The sequence below is a fragment of the Perca flavescens genome, chromosome 22 (assembly GCF_004354835.1).
Source record: "Perca flavescens isolate YP-PL-M2 chromosome 22, PFLA_1.0, whole genome shotgun sequence".
NCBI classification, from domain to species: domain Eukaryota; kingdom Metazoa; phylum Chordata; class Actinopteri; order Perciformes; family Percidae; genus Perca; species Perca flavescens.
Window position 1 is genome coordinate 22,454,980 of NC_041352.1, and position 22,569 is coordinate 22,477,548.

Consider the following 22,569-nt stretch of genomic DNA (forward strand, 5'->3'; position numbering starts at 1 on the left):
TCCTTGAAGTAAAAATACAGACCCTCCACCCCAGCAAGCTCGTAACTACCATATTTAGAGCCACTTTACTCAAAAGGAATTGTACATTTGACTTTTTTGTATTATCTAGCTGGATGTGTCTGACGCAAATATCCTGAATGTTTACATTTGTTGTATATTTTTTATAAAAACTGTTAATTGTGATAATGAAATGCTTGATATGAATACTGCTTGATTCAAATGTAGTGTTTGATACAAACCCTTTATTTCACACCTGTCACATAAATAATTCACTGTATTTATTGGAGAGCATGTGTCCTTTTATGGCCTACTGATTTGTGGAGTGGCCCAGGGGTCATTTCTGGGACCAGTTTTTTTCTCATGATATATGCTTGCACTGGTCCACACTTCAGTATATCGCACACACTGTTTAGAAGACACTCAATCATACATATCCTTCAAGACTAATGGCCTAGATAGCCTTATTTCACTCCATGATTGCCTCGCTGCAATTGCCAGGAGCGCATAAAACTGACGTACAGTACTTTGTTTTTGCATATTTAAGGTAAAAACGTGTATGTTTATGAACTTTACACTGACTGAAAAACTATTTTGCAACATACATCTGCAGGGATAATAACTTTACCTGTTTTGGGGTCAACAGAGAAGTATGGCTGGCCATGGAGGATGCTGTATACCACTCTAGCACTGTTTCCATAGGTAGGGTCATCTGCATCTGTGGCTGTCACTTGCGTCACATATGTCCCTGGGGAAAAGAGTGGGAAGACTTTGACTTCATTTGTTTCCTCGTGAGACTGCGATCCTAACTCTTTGAAGTTCATCAGTGCACTGAAGGATCTCGACTTACATTTTCCCGTTGTATGATTTGAGTTGCACATTTGTCGCATTACTAAGAAGTTATTTGTCTGTGTGCGTGTGTGTGTGTGTATATATATATATATATATACACACACACACAAATAACTTATATATATATATATATATATATATATATATATATATATATATATATATATATATATATATATATATAAATAATGAAGCAAGGGTGAAAATAAATAACGAAAAAGCTTGTGTGACCATTCATTAAACAATGCTACCATTAAGAAAGCAAAGGGCCATGGCAAGAATAGTATTAGGATGGCAGTCTTCCAAACCCCTGCAGTAAGAGGGACAGAATAATTACTTGTTGAATGTTTGGCTCATCCTCCTTAACAAGTTGGCATTGCACACAGTCCTTATTTACCATGTATTCAAATTCAACAGATTCAATCCAAAGTTTCCAGTTTGAGGAGAATAACCAACAACAAAAAATGCCTTGTCAGCCTGACTATTTTATGAATCTAAAACACAAGCCTGGTGTTTCTTGAGCAGATGGGCAGATTCTTTGGAAAGACAACTTGTAGACAGGTTGACACGGGTGTCTTCGCAGGCAGACAGCTCAGTGCACATATGTTCACCATGTATCAATCACATACCCACATCTGGCTAGCTTTAGAACAGGCTGTGTGAAACATTTTCAACGGCGGGATGTGTGGAACGCTTATATGAACAGGAGACACACTGGCCAGAGGGATGGTCATTTTAAATTCTGGTAAGCTCTTCGTTGTCTGTAAAGAACTTGCTGTGTATTAAATAGGCTTTGTAGTCCGAGCAGATGGCCACAATGGCATTAAAACATTAGGTGAGAGAGATTAGCGTCCCAATCCGTTATAACAAAGCCACACATGCCTGATTAAACATATACGAGAAGGACTGCATCGTGTTCCAACAGGAATATCCAATAGATGTGATAATACAGCAAGGGAGAGGATGAGCTCAGATGTAGTGAAAGTTTAAAAGCCTTTGAGCGTGGCAGACACCTACGCATTTCCAGGCAACAAAGAAAGAGAGAAGAATTAGTATAATCAAAAGACTGATCCGAAATCTCATATTAACTTAAGTTTGTAGACAAGGAGAGAAATTGTTTGTGTGACATTTTGTTACAACATTTTTTTTTTGTTCCAGGAAACTCCCTGAAATATGTTGTTAAATCTGTCACTTTCTTTTAAATGATTCAGCGTTACTCTGATTGCATATAACTCTAACAGAGTCTACAGATTATTGCCATGAGTGATTTCCTAATGTCTGACAATGGACTGGTCTTCATTACCAACCATTATTGCATATTTATGTGCAGCATCTCTCTATTTTAGTATTTGTTTTGCCCTGCTAACATAAAAACATCCAAAGGGGGATTCTAGCCAAAGACAACAAGAGGGATGTAGCAGCTAATGAACCCATTGATCGCACTTGCTGGCATAAATATCGATGAAGACTTAAATTGGTTTGATTGATTTTTTTTTTTTTTTTTTTTTTGCACTGGCGGTAAATATAACTTTTCACACTAATTGCCAGGGGCTGGTAAAAACACAGTTGTATTCTCAGCAAAGATATTTCTGATAGTGGTGTCACTCTGCATAATTTGGCAACACTTTTTAAATGGTTTAATGGTTTCAACTGCGATGAATAACAGTGAATGTTATTTCTAAACTTAGTCTAGTAAGTATTTGTTTTCTAATAATACTGAAAGATTTTTGCAGTTAAAATAACTTGATATTGTAGCTAAGGTCTTGATCACATATTCTTAAATGTAGAAATTCCATTTGAGGAATTCTAGCTTTGATGTTTTACTAATGTATATATCTAACAATTATCATACCCGTAAGGGTTATTTCACTGATGATGTCATCAGGGGTATTTCAGTTTGGAATTTAGACTTTAAAGGAATACGCCGACTTATTGGGAATTTAGCTTATTCACCGTAACCCCCAGAGTAAGACAAGTCGATACATACCCTTCTCATCTCCGTGCGTGCTGTAACGCTGTCTGACGGTTCCAGCATTAGCTTAGCCCAGCACAGATCCTGCAGGTAACTGGTTCCAACTAGCCTACTGCTCCCAATTGTGACAAAAGTGACAAAATAACACCAACATGTTCCTATTTACATGTTGTGATTTGTAGAGTCACAGCGTGTACAAAAAACAACGTAACATGAGACACAGCCGTCTTCTAACAGTAAACAAACCGCGAACTATATTCTCAGACAGGCTTGCTGCAAGCATTTCACTCCGCCCAAGTACTATATTCTTCCGCCTGAGAATATAGTTCCCGGTTTGTTTACAGTTAGAAGATGGCTGTGTCTCATGTTACATTGTTTTTCGTACATGCTGTGACTCTATAAATCACAACATGTAAATAGGAACATGTTGGCGTTATTTTGTCACTTATTCGGAGCAGTGGGATTACTGGAACCATTCACCTGCATGTTCTGTGCTGGCCTGATGCCGCTGGAGCCGTCAGACAGCATTACAGCACACACGGAGATGAGAAGGGTATGTATCGACTTGTCTAACTCTGGGGGTTACAATGAATAAGCTAAATTCCCAATAAGTCGGCGTGTTCCTTTAAGTTTATAAAAGAAAGCCTGTGTTACAAATTTCATGTATGGAGATTTAGACGTTTATGAGCCAGGGAGCGTCTAATGAAAGATGCTATACTGTTGCATTATGGGAAATGTAGGATCCAGAGTTTTGGGGGCAACTCGTACAAGTCAGGATATCTCTGCCTCAGCTGCTTGGCTTCTGACTATTCATTTTGCTTCTGTCTCTCACAAATACAACATTGTGGAAGTGACACACTTAATCGCTGGAGCATAAGATATTAATGTGTCGGAGATGATGGCAGGTAACCATTCATAGCAACTAAACATCTAAGTGACGTTTTAAAATTACTTGCGTAGACTGTCCAGCATCAAATTATATAATAATGGAAAATAAATTAAATATTATAATTACAGGGAGGTAACATTTTGGTGATGTTTAGTACATTCACTTGAAAGATAATGAAAATGTTCATGCAATTATCTATATGAAAGTGAATTAGTTTGCTGTCAAGTATCTAATTAATGATCTACTTGATTTTTTGTTTTGTTTTGTAAAGCTAATCTCTGTACTACATGATCGCACTAGATGTGTTTTTGATAAACTAGAAAGCTTCTCTGATTCTGTTGCAGTGCAGCTTATGATTTAGAGTGTTCACCGGGGCAACGCTGTGTTGTTGTTGCTTTCTACCCATACTCTAGAGACTGCTGACTTTGGAGTTTCGAGGGATTCATTGCTATCCAGATCAAGAGGAACCATTCTCCCAGCGAATTACCTTGATCTGTTCTCCCTGCTGGGGATGTAAAATTACAAAGCTGTGGAATATACTCAGGGCAACACCAAGAATAACTGATTCTCTGAAATGTCAAAATCTGGGGGGAGCAGCTTCGCCCCTCTGGTTGTACCTGTAATGCTCCTGAAACTTTTTGGATTCTGTAGTGCGAGAGGATATAACAGCTTTCAGTGCAACGGCTTCTAATCAATTAAGCAATATATATTGGCTTCTCTAGCTTTACTGGACAGAAAATATCACTAGATGGTCACTGACCTACTGGTGACATCTCAGGGACACTGGCCGTATATGGTCCCTCCAGGAATTTTGGCTCATTGTCGTTGATGTCTTGAACCTTGATGACAAATTCTGATTCAGGCTCTAGGGGCCTATTGGTGTCCATGTCAACCGCTTGGGCGCGCAGGGTGTAGTAAGGCTTCTCCTCCCTGTCAAGACTCCTTAAGGCATGGATGTCCCCCGTTGTTTGGTCAATTGTGAAAATGGAGCCAGCCCCGTCTCCCGAGAGAGTGTACTTCACCGCATTGTCGCCCCTATCGAGGTCAGTGTGCAGCTGCAAGACAAAAGAGGTAAATGACAGGTTGAGTGCAAACATTGGCACATACAGTATAATGATTCATTGAAAGCACTGGGGAAGGGCTGTCAAAGAACTGTATTTCACAAAGAGAGTTAAGGAAACTGACTGCACATCAAAGAGCAAATTCATGTCTCAGCAAGGATCTGTGAAACACTAAGTCATGAGAAAAATAAAATGATGGTACTTTCAGAACGTTTCACAGATTAATGAGGCTAAAGCTCTCATGAATAATGTATTCTCTTTGTGCAATTACGCTGCAGTGATAACTCTTCGACATCGTGGACCCATTTCTATTCAAGCGTGACTCAAAAATCTTACGTGAGATAGGAGTTTTTCTCAAAGTGGCATAGGTCAGACTGTGAAAACTAGAGGTAAATACTCGTTTTCCACAAGAATGATTTTTAATACTTTCACCTGACATCGGAGGTCCATGACCAGATGACTCTCGGCACAGTTGCAAAATATCACTACGCCAGCCAGAGAACATCTTTGTTTATATAGATCCAGGACCACGGCAGCGCTCTTTATACAAGACAAACACATGCTAGGCTGGTGGCAGAAAGCCTATTGACATAGTTATGTCCACCTCCCTGGGGAGATCCATCATACACTTTGAATGATTTTAAATATTTAAGGGCGCTAATGCAATGTGATCATCACCACATATGTTTGTTTGCCTTCTCATCAATAGCATGAAACTTCCCCCACACCTTTGAACAGCAGTCTTATTCCAGGAGACAGGAACAGATATTTTAAGCATTGAAGCAGAGGCATACAGTGTAGCCAGTTAAATTGAGTATCTGCTGACTCTGGGTAACATGGTTTAATTATTCTCTGTCAAAAAAAAGCTTTCATAACTTGCAACAAGAAAGCTCTATTTCTACACTTTATGATTGACTTTGGGCCATTTTCTAGCACCGTTAAAACCGAAAGAACATGGTAACATTTTAGTTGCTTTTGGATTGGAACTTGTGTTGTCAAACTCTTGTCACCTGATTGAATATTGGTGATGTTTGTTTGCTGACTTGCTAACGACGATGATATAGGTTCAGGAAAACAATTACTGTCCTGAAATCGCATTGTGATTCATCAGCCTAGGATGATTATGTTACGATTAGTCTCGTTTTGCCAGACCTTTCTCTTTCACAGCACTGCAGAGGAGGGTCTAGCTAGTCCACGCGGCATTCCGGGATGGGAGAAATACGTGCTCTGGTTTATTGGCATTTCTTTAAACCAATCACAATGGTCTTGGGCGGCGCTAAGCACCGGACAGAGCCACGGTGCCTCTGCAAAATAGCCTCGGGAAGGAACTTGTTTTGGTGGAACATGTGTATGTTCAAAAGTTGTTTTAGCCGTGCAACAGAAAACTCAGATTAGACAGATAGTCTAGCTAGCTGTCTGGATTTACCCTGCAGAGATTTTGCAGAGGAGCAATTAACCATAGTCCTCAGAAATCCACCGGAGATTAAAATTCCAACAACAAGAAAGTGGAAGGTAACGGACATCCGGCCGAAAAGAGTGAAATCCGGCGAAATTTTCAGCGGAATTTCTGTCAGCCCGGAGCAATCCAGGAAGTGGAACATCGTTGATATAGACTATATCACTATTGACGTCAAATGCCAACGTGTAGTGCCAAGGCAAGAAACATCATGCTGGTGACCAGTGAATCTCCATGGTTGCAGCCATGATGAGGAAATTTGAGATGCAGCTATAACATCACTCCCGTCCTTCAGAACCTCCACTGGCTCCCTGTTCCCAAACGCATCCAGTTTAAAGTCCTCCTCCTCACCCACAAAGCCCTCTATAAGGCTCCTTCCTACCTCACAGACCTGCTCCACGGCCACAATCCCCCCCCACCCGTAACCTCCACTCCTCTGACGCAAACCTCCTCTCCCCACCACTCAGGACCAAGCACCGTACCTGGGGTGACCGAGCCTATTATTATTATTATTATTATAAATTATCTGTAGGTTACAGTGCAAAACAGCCTTGCAGACACGTGCACAAACACACTGGGAGTAATTGTTGATTCAGTGAAAATTATCCAGTTTACACAAGCATAGCATGGCAGTATAATGTTCTCACCCGTGATGCATTATTCATTGCTATTCAAATGTATGAGATTTATTTTTGATACATGATCCTTGTTGGGTGACAACTAGGTCCCATAACATTTTAGACCATGAGTACAAAATCTGAAATGCTGATTTTGCATTGTACATAAATATTGTGAACAATATGCTAATCTTCCAGAAACAATCTAATATGCCAATACAAGTAGTAATGCAAACTAAACTCGCTATGTATTATTATCTAGCAAGGTATAAAAACATTTGGTGAAGAAGATTCATTATATGTCATATGAAATATACAGAATGCCATCACCTCTATTTTGAATTTAAAGCATCTATAATTTGTTTTCGGTATGCACTACAGCTGAGGGTTACCATAATGATACCAAAGTGTAATGTGATGCTTCCATTTCCACTCGTTTTTGACAACTGGCAATTTGTACCAACTTTAATATCTCCATATAGCACCTTATTAACATCCAGACTTTTAACAAAAAAACGTGTGGAGTTTATCCCAGGCAACTTTTTTTTTTTTTTTTTAAATCAATCTAGCCAGCATTTTACACCCTTGCTACAAGGAGACAAAACAAGGGAACGAAATGGAAGCCATCGTTTTGTCTGGAAATTTGGGGTTCCCTTTCCTCATTTGCAGGGAAATAAACACTTCAAGGTGGACACACGCCAAATGCATGCACTCAGCGTCTTACCAAAGCCAAGACACCCACAAAGAAACGGTAAAAAAACAAAAAGTAACGTCTCCAGGTAGTTTGAGGCAATAAAGTTGGCTATTTCACTCGAATGGACAAGCGCTAATGAAGTTAAGCTGCGCAGCAGGAGAAGGACAGCTAGCAGCTAGCTAAAAGGTGAGCCCCACTGAGAGCCCACCACGTCAACAGAAAACGTGCCTGAGAAGTTAACTGATGTACAAATACAGAGCATTGCATTGTATTTAAAAAAGAAAAAATAAGACTTGGTCATAACGTTACTGAAATGCTAACTAATGGCTTTCTTTGAACTGTGAAATAATTAAAGACCACCCGTCGAGGAAACTTCTCTGAGCAGAACGCTACGCAGTTGATATATGACCTTTGGAGCATATGTTCATGTGACAGTGTTGCTGCGCTGCCCACTGGAACAGTTTGAACACATTTTGGATAAATAAGGTTAACTATTGCGTGGGTACTATATGCCTAGAACAAACTGCTTGTTCTACACCTGAACTTAAAGGACTTCAGGTCAAGAGGTAAACTTCAGTGGCCACCATCTCCAGATATTTTCGACGTCAACTTGGAAAACGGAATTCTGAGGAATTTGGACAGCGATGGAGTTGGCTGGATGACGTGTGGTTTCAAAAAGTAGGATTCGACTCAATTTTATTCTATTGTTTGGTGCTTGGAGGTCGCCTGGCCTGTGGGTGTGTGGGGGGGCTGGGCTATAGTTAATGACATTTATTGGCTTTCAGTGAATCTGTATGTCGATAATTTGATCCAAATCAAGTCATTCTTTTACTTAATCATCTTTTCAAAACTTAGGACAAAGTAAGTTACTAAAGTTTTTAATTGTCATTGTTTAGGCTATCTGATGCAATGCAGTGCAACACAGTTGAGTGCATTCATCATCATTTGTACATGTGAAATTGGAAAACATTTGTATTAATAGTGGGGATATTTATTTCAGTCATATTGCCCCAGACTGAACAAGCACATCAGACTATGTGCTTGTTCAGGTGTATGTGCAAAGGCATGCATTTGGTAGAAAAGGGACATTCTATTCTATTTACTTACTGTTTTATATTTCATTATATTGTATCCTATGCAATGATTTGCGGTTTGGTTACTGGCCGCCGTGCCATTATGCTTTTGTTGACTGCTACTTATTTGCCTTTGTGTGCTTTTGTGTGCATTTTTTGCTGATCACAAATCTTCGCAATGTATGATTGTATATGTCTTCTATACACTGAGCATCTTTCATAACATGTTGTGAATCTTAGAAACAAACATTTGGTATGTATGGAAGTATATAGGGATACTTTGATTACTTAGCACACAGATGGAATTATGGACTGGAGTGCAGACTCGACACACTTTATTTTTTTTTATTTTAAATTCTATTCTGTGCTGCATTACACAGGTGTTGGTTGCTGTACCACCCAATTACCTATTTGCATACACATGTCCTGGTTTTTTGTTCCACCTGCTGTGGGATTGTTGATAGATTTTTATTTTGTGGATTAATCGTTTCTATTAAATTGTCTAATTAGTCATGGGCATTTATTTGTCAGGCCATGTCATCAGACAAATTGGGGAAATAGGTGGAGCTGTAATGGTTGTGGATTTATCATTGTGAGACATGGTATGTCGCTAAAACATAGGTGGGGTTCAATAATAATTAATTAGCCCAACGCCTGGGGTTTTAAAACAATGAACTATGAAGTGATTTAGGCAATTCTTTTGGCTTGTCATCATTTTCTTGTTATATGTAGTTGCAGGTGTTTTGATTAAAGTAGCTTTGATAGCAAGTTGGAAATGAATACTGTTATGGTTTTGGTAAGGGACAGCAGCACAGGTAACTCCAACATGTCTTCTGTTGACATGCCTACATCCATTCTTTTCTATTCTGTTTTCAATGATTATTGGATTTAGGCCACTGTGCCATTATTTTGGTCACTGTATCACTAGCTTGCGTGTGTGTGCATATGCATGCCTGTGGCAGTGTTATTGACAATGGTTGCTTACTGTTTTTTTTGTATCTGGTTTTGTTGGGTAATGGTTACAGTCTCCTGAAAAATGAACTGGACAGACAGAGAACCTCCCCTCTAATTGAAGTGCTCAATCAGGAAAAAATTGGGAAGTGCTTATTAGAGCAGTAATTATCATAGTTATCTGTAACTGTGTGGTTGTGTGAAATGTCATGTCTGTACCCTTGACAACAAAAGTGAACTGGAGTGCTATTAGTGTTTTTATCTGAAACGTTTCAAAACTTGCAAAATGCACTACACTAGGGTATGGATTGGGCTTTGTAGCCATAGACAATGCAGACAAAAAGCAATTATCCAACAGTTGCATTTCAATTTAGCCAAATGAAAGGGAACTAGGCTATTTCTTGTGGGCGATTTGGCTGTCGACAGTATGCTAAAGAGTGTTGTTGCCCTCAGGTGCTCCGCAGAAATGTGTGCTTCCAGGTTTGCCAGTCTTTTAATAAAACACTGTGCTATTCTACTACCCTATGTTTTCATCAGATCATAACAGGGGATCCTGCAACAAGAGAAGCTGTGTTGTGTCTCTGTTCATTTATTATCCATCTTGTTACCTATTATTGGTGATTCCTGTTATCTTTTGCAATCCACTCACGTGATCCACAGCATCACTTGTGCTAAACATCTTTCAGGACACACTCCCAAAAAAGTAAGCATTGTAAGCTTATCTGTTGCAGGGCAGTTGTAATGGGTTACATAATATTGTTTAGATGTGTGTGTGATAGTTTACATCACGTTACCATTACCATGTAAATACTAATTACTATATGATATAACTCAGCGAGCTGTACGAACTGTTCAACATACTTAAATTAACTGAAGCTGGATTAATCTACTCTGTAATGTGGGCAGACTCCATCATTTTGAGTACTATTGAATAAATTATCACTTTGTATTTATGATTAATGGGGTGTTTATATTTGGTTGTCTTTTTTGAAGAACAATTAATATTTTTCACATATGCAGTTTACTCAATACAAGTACCCAGGAGAGGCACCTGCAAATTGATTCAGAACTGCACAATTAAAGATGAGAAAGAAATGCAAATGAAAATATAAAAAGAATAGGCACATTGCCTCGTTAATTATAAGTGAAAGTTGACTGATATTAATTAAAAATACCATTACTCTAACAATGGTAATCAATTATATAAAAAGATTCATTAATAGGGAGGCAGACAAAGGCTTCTTTTAAACTTCAAATCACCCATCGGGCTCAATAGACAAGAGGCAGAATCACAGCCACAACTCGTCGTAACCGTATGTCAAAAGACAAGAGGTAATTTTACTAAAGAGGAAAAAATTGTCCATTCCTTTTCAGTTGTTTCCAATTTATAACACACACATCAACAAAAGAGTCTATGTGGGCAGAATTCAAATGATGGCTGATAACCTTTTTACTTAGGTATTTGAAGGGACTAAATAAGCGGCTGGTGGCTCATAGAGAGTATGATCATTTGCGCCCATATTATGGTGAGAATGTCTGTCTTTACACTCCATTTTTCATGATATGCAAAATTAGCAAGATTCTCTGCTCAGCGTACCAGTTGAAATGGGATGCAGCTATAAAGAGAAACAGTGTGAGGAACTGAAAGATTTGTTACCATCCAAACTTGCACCATCTGTTTGAGTAAATATGTTAGCCTTTTGTTATTTTTCTCTCTCTGTGTTCACAATTCTTTCCAAGACTGTAAAACATTTACATTTTAGACAGTCCGTTAATGCTTTTTTGAAACGGCTGTTTCAGTGATCACGTAGCTGTTCAGAGTCTTGCTTAAGACACTTAATTTTTGGCAGGATTTATGGCTTTTGTTTATGGACATGCAACACTGTAGGATTAAAAGCTGTGCCCTATAATTTCCATAATGTTCTCTCTAACCATTAGGCCATCTTTTGCCCTGTCTGGAACAGTTGAGGCAATGCAGATGGCCAGCCAGTGCATCAGCAGCGTTGTCAAAACAAATATTGGCAGGCACATTACTCATCTCCTATTTGTGAAAAATACTTCTATTGACTGAAGCTACTGAACTAATGGTACAAATGAGAAGAATGATGGCTCATAGCTCATCTGTACTGGTTGTGGAATAGTCACATACTTAGGATCCTAGATTGTGCTATACAGGGAATTCTTGGCTTTGAGAGAAAGTGGTGTTCCCTGGCACTTTCAGGATTTGCAGCACATGGTCCCTCATTGGCTATGTAGTAAACGCACATATTGATTAATTTGAGGGATTTCAGAGGAGAATGTAACCAACCGTTGGGTAAAATGCTGTAATTGGATTTCTGTGCCCAGGATTATGCAGAGCTCCTCTCAGGAACGCATATGGAAGCCACAACTCTTTGCTGATAGCAAACCCAACATTGTTGCTTAAATAGCCCAGCAACCTTGCACCAGTAAGTGCATTCACATATCAGTAACCTTCTGAAAAGGTTTAGAATGTACTTTTTTTTTTCTCTTCTTCAATGGCAGTTAAACATCTGTGTGGATTATGTCATGTAAATTCTAACTGATATTAAATAGCTTTTTTTTTTCTTCTCCTTCTCTGCAACAACAATGATATCTGCTCTGTAAAGCACTTGTCCCGTGTACTCCTGTGAACAAATAAGAAATCTAAAGGGAGAATTGTATGTTTTGGTTGCATGTTGGCACTCCCTAGTTTTGCAACAATTCGACATGGATTAGGCCTGCACGATTTGGGGGAAAATATGAATCACGTTTTTTTTTTTTTTTTTTTTTTTTTAAAGCTTAGACTTGATATCACGATTCTCTGCCACGATTGTTTTCTCACAAAGCGTAATGTTTATTGCACACATGAATCATGACAAAACAAATTGGCAGTACCAAACATAGATTTTGTTTGGCACCTATAGCACATTGCTCATCCCCACAAGCCTGTAAACATAGAGGCTTCAATGAATAAAGAAAATAAAGTACATACTGGCCATTTAAGTACAGTAGGCTACCAAAAATAGTGACATAACACATTGAACTAAATATGGCCCTGATACAGGCTCTATCTGAACTCCTTGAACATGTCTTTACATAATTAAAACCTGTTAATGTCAATATATGCAATAAATTAATTAAAGGAGAGAGAAGAAAAAAAAAAAATCAGTCATTTAAAAGTTAAGTCGTGAACAGGGGTGACTCGAGATCGCAATTTCTTAACGATTTATCGTGCAGGCCTAACCTAGATACTTAAATGGATACCCTATTTCGATACAGCCAATCAAATCTTGAATTAAGCAGCAACGTGAGCCAAAACGACCGCTTTTCTGCTAACCTCTCCTTCTTGTCAAACGTGCATGCGTCTTGTCTTGCACCTCGTTGAAGGAGCAATATATCTCGGGACATTTACTGCATATTTATTATACCTTGGGAATAAATTGATCCTGATCCATTTTTAACAGTGGGTTAAGCTTGAAGCAAAACCAGGGCATATACTACATAACTCCCATCAGAATTCATTCTATGTGCTGTTAATCAGCGTAAATCATTCTATATTCATTGGTGCTTTGTATGCACCCCTGGCCGTACTGCTGTCTTGAATTTATTTGTATGCTACTATTCGTTAATAGGTCTAAAACTACCCTTCAGTCCAACAAACATTCAACCACTGCCCTACCAACCCAGTAGTGTGATGGCAGAGTGGCAGTATGTTGTCATATTGGTATGTTATAGGTGGCTCAAAGTTTGTGCATTGTCAGGCTGGTGCCATGTCATACCACAGCATGACTGCTGGTTCCGTGGTAAGTTTCCGCAGGTAGTCAGTGTACTGGTGAGCTGCTGATAGGAAAAAGAAGAAAAAAAAAATACACTGTCAAATGCAAGCTTATTATAGCTGATCGATATTGGCTTGCGAGCCATTTCTTTGCCGCTGACAGCTTGGAGCTTGCTATCTGGGTTGTGTCATGCCTCAGTCAGGTAATGAGGACGGAGGGAAAACTGCGCACACACACAGGAGGCTACACTGATATATAGATATGCAACCACAGAAAATGTGTTGATGTGTGTGCTTGTGTTATGCGAGAGAGAAGGAGAGGGAGGAAAGAAGGACCAAATGGGATAGATTGACAGATATAGCCTAGGGTGTGTGACAACAGGTAAAAGCTGTTGACTTGCGGTCAACTCTGTAGCTGTATTAGCGCCATTCAAATTCAGCGCTCCGCATATCTAACCTGCGGTTATAGACGGGCATTAATCAAAACCCATAAACATGGTTGTTAATAAAACTGTAACCTACCAGAGGTCAACAATCTGAGGAACTAAATAAGATTCAATAAGAAGCAGCTTTATCAAACATTGTTTGCAAAAATGTTTTCATGTGAGGTTATCTGTTGCATAGCGGATAACATGGTGTAAGAATTATTTTTGACATATCACATTCATGTACATGTTTGTTATTGATCTAATCTACTGCGGTTAAGGCTCGATTCCCATATCTCATATCACACTTGATTAAACAATAGAGTGATATTGATACAACATGCAGAATGCAATTTTCGACACAGAATCGCAACAATATTGCCCATCAACGTCAAGGAAGAAATGGACAATGTTGACCACAGTAGTAAGTGATACTGATTGGGGCATTAGCACACCGTTTGGAAATATGATCCAGGCTATTCAGGAGGAAAGTCCATTACCCATGAGGGCAAAATGTATGAAATGTATTACTTTGGCAGGACAGATGAATGGTATCATTAGCTTTTTATTTCAGATGTTTTCAGAATTTCCCGCAACATTCATCATGTAAATGCCCTCAACCTCTTAATATGTTCTAACGAGCGACTGAATCACTGGCACACCTCATGCCTACCCTTTAGGAGAGCAATCCTTTCAAATTACTTTGCATATGACAGTGAATTACTTGGCAACACATTTCTAGATACATGTTGGGACAAGAACATGTATGAGCATTTTTAATAGGAGAGTGTTAAATACACTTTTGTTGTTACATAAGCCACACATATACTGCAGTTTCTTTACCAGCATTCTAACATATATTCCATTTAAGTATAATTCCTATTAAAACACTGTATTAACAATAGAGACAAGAGTCTATGCTGATATAGCTATTGTGTGCTGTCTTCCCCGTTTCAGTGATTGCAGTATTGTTGTCAGAAAATCAGTGACGACGTCGGACATGTTGCACGAATATCATGGATGGATCAACAAGATCGTTTGCCACTTTGCTCGGGCTCTGCGTGTCTCCTTGCTTTCCTGTAGGTCACTGAATAGACCTCTGCACTCAACAGTGCAAAGCAATCAAGTTATGAAGCCTGCGATTTTGGAGCCAATGTTAATTTACTGCTGCCTTTGCAGTCAACCCCACTGAAGTATTTAACAACAGTGGCTATCATCACCATAGTGCGTAAACAGCTTTGCTGCTTTTTATATAGGCCGCATCAGGTTTTCATGCGTTTTACAGCTAAATTCCAAAGCCTTTCAAACTGAACCATATTTAACGGCGTGTAACACGCTATCAATAGCAAGGCTGGTAAATTCCACATGGTCAAATGATGGAATCTCTCTTTTGTTGGACCGAGTGCATAAGTCTTGTTGAAACGGTTTTCATGTCCTCCTTATAGGCCCTCATTGAAAGATTAAATTGAGGGCTCCACCTCAGTAATAAATCTCAGCCAGGTGTGGGGTGGGACAGAGAGGAAGAGCCATCAATAAAAAGGATGGTCATTCCTTCTCTGGCAGGAAGCAAGGGAATAAACAAGTTGTAGGAGAAGCGGGGCTGCCCTTTCCAGCAAAAGTGGTTATTGACTTGTATTTAAATGAGCGACCTTTTGTCTGCATGTGTGAGAAACTGGGCATTGGAGCATGCCACTGCATTCCATCGCATGCTCACTTTTGCAATAAAGGGTACTGAGACTTTCCTTTTTTATAGGTCATTAGCGTGACTTTATCTAAATTGATTTGATTTGTCCTTAACCTTCAGTTCATGTGCTGTTATGGGTATGAGTTTTGCTTTCTAAACTTAATAGCGTTGGTGAGTAATATTCATGGAACTTATTCACTTACTGCATTTTCTTGCCAAGAGTATGATTAGTTTAGTCCCCTTTTTTCGAGACATTGCCTTGCTATCATGTTCCTATGACTCGTTTAAAATTTAAAACATGGTTGTTTTGGGCTGGGTACCAAATTCAGTGCTTTTTTAAACGTGGGGTATACTCGCCGCAGCCGACCTGTCGAGCTCCAGTGTGACGTCATGGGAGCGCCGTAACAGTTTATACTTGGGTGTGGTGGCCACGACACTAGTTGCAGTCCTCTCCTGAACAGAGGTGGCGCTAATTAGGAAAAGCTACTGATTTTGCTATTTCTACGGACTAGAAGAAGAAGAACTGGCAGCAGCATCAATGCTTCGATTTGATTCAATGACCTACTTGGTCGGATCAATCCTTTCATTCGCCTTAAAAGAACTCCTTAAGTAAGTTTACAAGAGAGACTTTCAGTCACTCTGAGAGTCCTGGTATCTGGTTGCCCTCGAGCTCGTTCATGCTTCCTGTTTCCGCTTTGTCACGCGCCGCTGACAAAAATAGTGATGCACCCCTTGTGGTCACGCACTCAAAATCCTGGCGCGCCGGCGAGATCTACGTCATTTTGACGTTTCATTCGAGCTCGGCTGCGGCGAATGTAAAACGGCCCTTAGGCGGTCCTTACTTAGGCAGTATTGAGTATCGAAAAATGCCATCAAAATCATTCAATACCAAATTTCAATAACTAAGGAGCAAATGTTATCTACAGTGAGCTAACAGGCATGCAGCATGCTTCTACCAAGAACTAATAATGCTGGTGATTGGCTGTCTAACGTTACACGTCATAGAGACACGCCGAGAAAAACTCTGTTACACCCAGATGGGGCTCACGTAGCAGGGGCTGGAAAATGAATTTAAAAACACGTGTGCCCTTGTGTACATTTGTTTTTGTTAAAATTGAATTTTGAATTGAATTTGGATTATGAAATTAGTATCGAGAAAATTATCGTTTAGGAACCGGTATCAAAGTCACTGTATTGGTATGGGTACCAGTATTGAACATTTTTCAGAGATTCCCTGCCCTAGTTGTGTCTGGTGTCGCTCTCTGTGGGAGGTAACACAGTGGAGTCTCCGTGATGTGCAGGTATTATTCTTTTTAAATGGACTGAGAATCTAGAGACCAGGTTGTACCTTACGTAGGTCCAATCCCTTATCAATGATATAGCCAAGGATAGGACTCTATACAAACCAAGTTTTTGTATCTATTGACTTACACTCTAGTGACACACTGTATGCTATGTTGTCAACACGAAATTGTAACAATCTCAGCATTGTTAGTGATTGCAAGCCTGAGAGATGTGTTGCTTTTGATTACACCTCTACCGGTAGTAAGTGGTCATTATATTTTTCATGCTCCATGAATGACTTTTTTTTTTTTTTTTTTTTTTTTTTTTTTTTTTTTTTTAAAGTGGATTCTGATATGTTGACACATTACTATAATTCTAGGGAAAATATGTCGACCAGCAATTCATGACCATTATGTTCAAATGGAGAGGGGAAAAAGAACTGCTGAACTCAGCGGAGAGTTTAATAGAGAGTGAGAGGAAGCAGCTCGGCTTGATATACTGATATACAGCCACACCCCTAATGGCAGATTTTTCTTGCAGATAATCACTGCTCAGCATTATCTAATTGTGAGCTCACAAGGTTGTTACATTCACCCCCTTAAGCCTTCTGGGCTTTAATTGCTAATCTGCAATAATGTGGTTGTCAACAGGAGATTGTCAGAAGTTTCACAACATGGAGCCATGTATTAAATGTGAAATGTTTGTGTTCAAAGTGATTTCTAATCGATGTGTTTGTTGGTCTTTTGTGTCTCAAGTGACAGAATGATTTTATATATTTATTTTAACTCTAGAGGAAGACAGTCCCAATTAACAGTTTATTTGTCTCCGTTTATTCTTAATGTCATGGAACATGGGAGTTACATGACGCTGCTTTTTAACTCAGAGAATCCTCACAATAAACTCAAACAGGTAATAATCATTATTTACACTACATGTTCTTTGTGATATTAATACCTCCCTTGTACTATTTCAAATGTCAATTTGATTCCCTCTAAGTAGCTTCTAGTTGCATTTTCCACAGAGAAATCTTAGCGGCCCAGAGACTTGAGACATTGTGTAAAAATGTAACCACCTTTCTAAACAACTACAGTCCAGCTGCTTTTGAGCAAGGCCCCAGAGCAGTTGCTTTCTTATTAATGCATGCAGTAGCGACTAATAGTGCTAAACCATGCTGAATCTTGTCATGACCTCATTTCCACCTTAGGGAGCAAATAGGATGATTAAATAAGTAGTGTAAGTGGCAGCTCCCAGCTGTAACTGTAGGTTTTCCAACATTCCCTTCATGTTAAGTGTCTGCCACCTCAACTTGCCTGACCAAAAGGCAAGAATATATCAATTCTGGCATAAATATATTAGGTTATAGTGTTGTGTGCATAAAATCAATATGAATATATTACTGCTACTTGTTTTGTTTTTTTTCTCAGTTTTTTTTGTCAAATTAAGTGTCATGCATTTAAATGGTATAAAACTGGTGTCTAAATTCCCTCTCTTTATTTTGTAGTCATACCATACCACCAAAACAAGTGGAAACGCAGACATGGCACATTGTTTGTAAGAAAATAAATAATGCTTTGCTTTCGCTCATTATTCCTAAATAGACCACTGCATGTAAAGATGGATGCGTTTTCTACGTCCTTCCCTGTTGGACATGCAACGTGCAGCTAGGCCTATATCAGTATTGGTGTACGTCAGTCGTCAAGTAACCTGAAATTGCAGTAAAGAAATGCCAAACTGGTTTGGATGTGATTTTAGAAAAGTGTCCACCAGTTGATGTGTCACTGGTGAATTCTCCCACTCAGTATCTTGTCTTGTGCACAATTTAAAAAAACAGGGAATCTGTATCAAAATTATGTATTACGTTCTATGTAGGTGTGCAACTAACGATTACTTTCATTACCGATTCAACTTTTAATTATTATTTTTGTAATAGTTGGGGATACAAATTTTAGTCGCTCGACTAATTAATAAATCAACTAAATATTGCAGCTCTAAATCTATCTTCTTTATGTCAAGTTGACCTCATGTCTTGTTGTGACGGTGTCCGAGTATGGTCATTTTGGAAGATGTAGCGTGTTGTTGGATTTCACTGTACTGAAAGATTTTAACATTTTATCAACTATGGGCAATTAGAAGTGGGATTACATGTAATTTAGCTGACTCTTTTATCCAAAGCGACTTAACATTACTATATGTCAGATGTTGTACGCCTCTAGAGCAACTAGGGGTTAAGTGTCTTGCTCAGGGACACATTGGTTAATATATCGCAGTGGGAATCGAACCCAGGAATCGAATCCACTGCGCCATCACCACCTGATGGACGGGATGGTCCTGAGATGCCCAAAATGTTGTTTTGCAAGCACACCGTGTGCTCCAATGCAGACTTTGTTTTGCACAGCGGCATCATGGTGAAATGGATTAGTGGAGCAAGCAGCATTGGACAATAATAGTTGTGATGGATCTTATTAATATGTCTGAATACTTCCTATAGTTGATATAGATTCAGTGCAGTCTAAGACTCGGATGAGTATGTTTTGACATTTCATCAAAAAAGGAAACAATTAGGCATTCACAAGGACAACTAAATGTTATCGTGTTGTCTCCAAACATCTGCCACCACTACAAGCAACCACTGGCGCATTCAGGCGAAAATCACCAGTTAATAGCCAAACCAGTTGATCCGTAACACTGGCACTGTGAAGCTCCACTCCCATCACCAGTGGTTTTCCTCCTTCAGTGGTTGTCTTGCATTCTGTATGCTGTCAGAACTGACAAAATGACTGCATCTAGTTAGCAATGTGAGTTCTATTTTTAATGGTCAGCGCTAATTCATTACAGTCCTGTTGCTGACATGGTCAGGTTTGGGTGAAAAAAAAAATGCAGAATTTCAGCAAGGCTTCCACAACGTTGGAATAATTACACATTTCTGGATAATGTCGTTTGTTAGTTTAATTGCACTGTGAGGCAAAATAGAGACCAACCTAAAAGCTGGGCAAAACACTTTATATTGATCCAGAGACCTCAGCGTTTAATAGCAGCTAACAAGGCCTTGAATCCGCAAATAACTCAGGACCGACTTTTTCACGTAAGTATGTGTAAATGTACATTACATTTGGGTCAGACAGGCACTTCTGCCACGGAGTGGAAAGCAGCAGTCACTTGAGCCACTGTAGTCCCAATACTGCAGGTCACTGAATGGAAATCATGCTTACACTCGAGACTGAATACATTACCACAATTAGGCATTGATGTATTATAGGACAAGCATTCATTGCACGAGGACTCACTGTCCATTAGAGTTAATTGATGTGCCTTGAAACCAAAACTGTTACCCTTACAGGCCTCTGTGATGGTACTTGATAACTCATTGGAAGATATGTCACTAAGGGCTCCTACACACTGCCTGTGTGGCGGCTGCGTGGTGTTTTCTATGTCTGTGCACACCAGAAAGGTGTCTGACGCGGCGCTGCTAGCCTCGTCTGTACACATGTGTGTTTCCCATTGATAAACTCCACTCAAGCAGTAGTATACTTCACGTTAAACATAAATATATACTGATTTGATTACAGCAAAGACAACGTCGGCAGTATTGACTGCAAAATAGCCTACAGAATATTTCGTGCAATATTTGAAAATCGATAATTATTTATTTATTTTTTTTAATTTATATCTGCATTTATGTCAAAACCTAGAGACTTTCAAACATTAAAATGTCATTTATTAAATGTATTTGTGTCAAAATGACATATAAACATCTTTTTGTATTCTATTTGCCTGGAAACACTTCCAACACGCTTGCGTGTCGCTTGAAAAATAGGCGTCGGTCCTACTTCTAGCACGCGCATGTTTTCCGCGCCTGAGACGTGCGTGTCACACAGGCGGTGCGCAAGCTCTAACCTGTTAACATGGGAAATAAAAACGGACAGTCTCCAGGCATTATCTGTTTAACTTTTATCCTGTTATAGCTACAATCATTTTGAAGCCGAAGCCTTTCCCTTAAGATTGGCCCGACAAAGGTCCGAGGATCTCATCTCCAAATGCTTTCCATACTGTAAGGCAAAGAATCAGTCAATTATTTTGAAGCAGTGCAGCAGCCCAGGATTAAGTGACTTAGAAGTGTAGCAGATAGCAGCCTCCCCCACTCCCCCCTGCCTTTTAGCCTCAGAGACTTCCACAAACAGCATGGTTTGTCAGGGCTGATTGCAGTGGCACTGGGGCAGATAAGTCAGTCTTACTATTATCCTATGTAAGCCAGGAGTGCCAAATTACAACTTTAGCCTTAAACCCCCACAGAGTTTACTTATGAATGTCTTAAGCCACAGCAGAGAATACAAAAAAAAATATCCTACACTGAAAACCGAGATGGCCAAGGTTTGAAGGTGGACGTAAAGGAGTGTCTGATGGGATATGTGCATATATCTCAGTCTGAATTCAGTTCAGGCTATTCGGTCACTCTGCTGTCTTTTTATTGCTGTCAGCATCTCCCCTGGCTCATAACTATGATGTTCTGACAGCTTTACAAGGACTGTAATTTAAATGTATTTCTGCCATGCCATCGATCCTCTCACCACCTTTAATGTCTTGTGTGTCTGGCTCGTCTAACATAGAAATGTTGCCACAGCTCCATTAGCATGTATAGATTCCCACGCCTGAGACCATTTATACCTTAAAACACTAACCAACAAGGACAGTTTCACAACAAGAGCATTATTAGTAAAATGGTGAGGCTTAGTTCCAGGAAAACCGGTAAATTGCCCCAGTTGCCAACAGAGTTGGTACAGTGTAGATGTAATATTTTGACAGTCTTACCCAAAAATGGTCACACTGTTCATATAAATGTATCAATAATAAATAAACCAATTGTGATATTGTCTGTAGTTGATATTGCCCATCTGAAACTAGAGGCCTTTTAAACTTGCTCTATATTAGCGTGCTTTTCTGTGCCTTTTCTCCTATTTTATCTCCCTCAGGTTCTATCGCTCCCTCCATTTAGCACCAATTCAATTTCTCCCAAGCTCCTTACTATGTGATTTATGACTTCTCCCGCACCACAAAAAAGCTGGAAAATAAGGCTTTTTACCTTGCCCACGTACTGCGGGTCTGACCCCATGTACTCCTCCAGTACAAAAAACTGGTTCCACACCCAGCCCCTTTTGACCCGTTGAAATCCAGCTGCCCCATTCCTCATCGGGCCCACCAAGCTCCTGGCGTGCTCCCTCCCCGTCCTGCTCCGTCCCAGTGGTGGCGTAGGTGGACGTAAACAAGAGACTGAGCCTTCGTCGACAAGAATCCAGAGGAACAGCAGCAGGCAGTTCCTTGTTAGCATTGGCGATCTGTGAGGTTCAGTGCTGAGAGCTGAGCCACGCTGAAACGACTTGTGACGGTGGTTATGGGGAATGGGTGAGGTGGGGGGGTGGGGGAGGGGGCTGTGCCGGTGCCCACAAAGCAGTTTTCTTGGCTCTGTCAGGATGCCACTCAGAGATTTATGGCCTCATCACCTGAAGGAAAGAAACAAATGCATAGTTTAGAAGTTTGATTTAGCTGAATCCCCATTACGTGCATTACCTATATCAATGATGCAGTGTTATTATTCTGATTAGAGACAGCCCAGGACTGTCTAATAATACACATGGTGACTATACAATAGGTATAGGTTGTAGCCTGTTGTTCATAAATAACAATGATAGTGGCACGTTCGGGCTCAAAGTCTTTGCTCCCACCTGCTTTAGTTTGGGCTCCTACTCTTTGCTCCCACCTGCTTTAGTTTTCAACTTTTTAATGATGAATGATAGCACTGGCATTCTCAAACATAAAAATAAGTGTAATTATATGCCTGGTGATA

At 39.7% G+C, this 22,569-nt stretch overlaps 1 protein-coding gene across 2 annotated transcripts in view; it reads right to left on the reverse strand.

Annotated features, from left to right (window-relative positions):
- LOC114549022 (cadherin-12) overlaps positions 1-22,086 on the reverse strand; it is a 62,722-nt gene extending 40,636 nt beyond the window's left edge. The window contains exons 1-3 of one of the 2 annotated variants that reach the window (XM_028569118.1): positions 21,808-22,086; positions 4,471-4,765; positions 626-745 (exon numbers count right to left, since the gene is read on the reverse strand). In XM_028569118.1, the coding sequence (XP_028424919.1) occupies positions 626-745; positions 4,471-4,765; positions 21,808-22,053 (661 nt within the window). In that variant the 5' untranslated portion in view covers positions 22,054-22,086. Of the gene's footprint in view, positions 1-625; positions 746-4,470; positions 4,766-5,203; positions 5,298-21,807 lie in introns of those variants that run through there. The other variant, XM_028569119.1, reaches the window with a different exon arrangement.
- Positions 22,087-22,569: the final 483 nt, after the last annotated feature.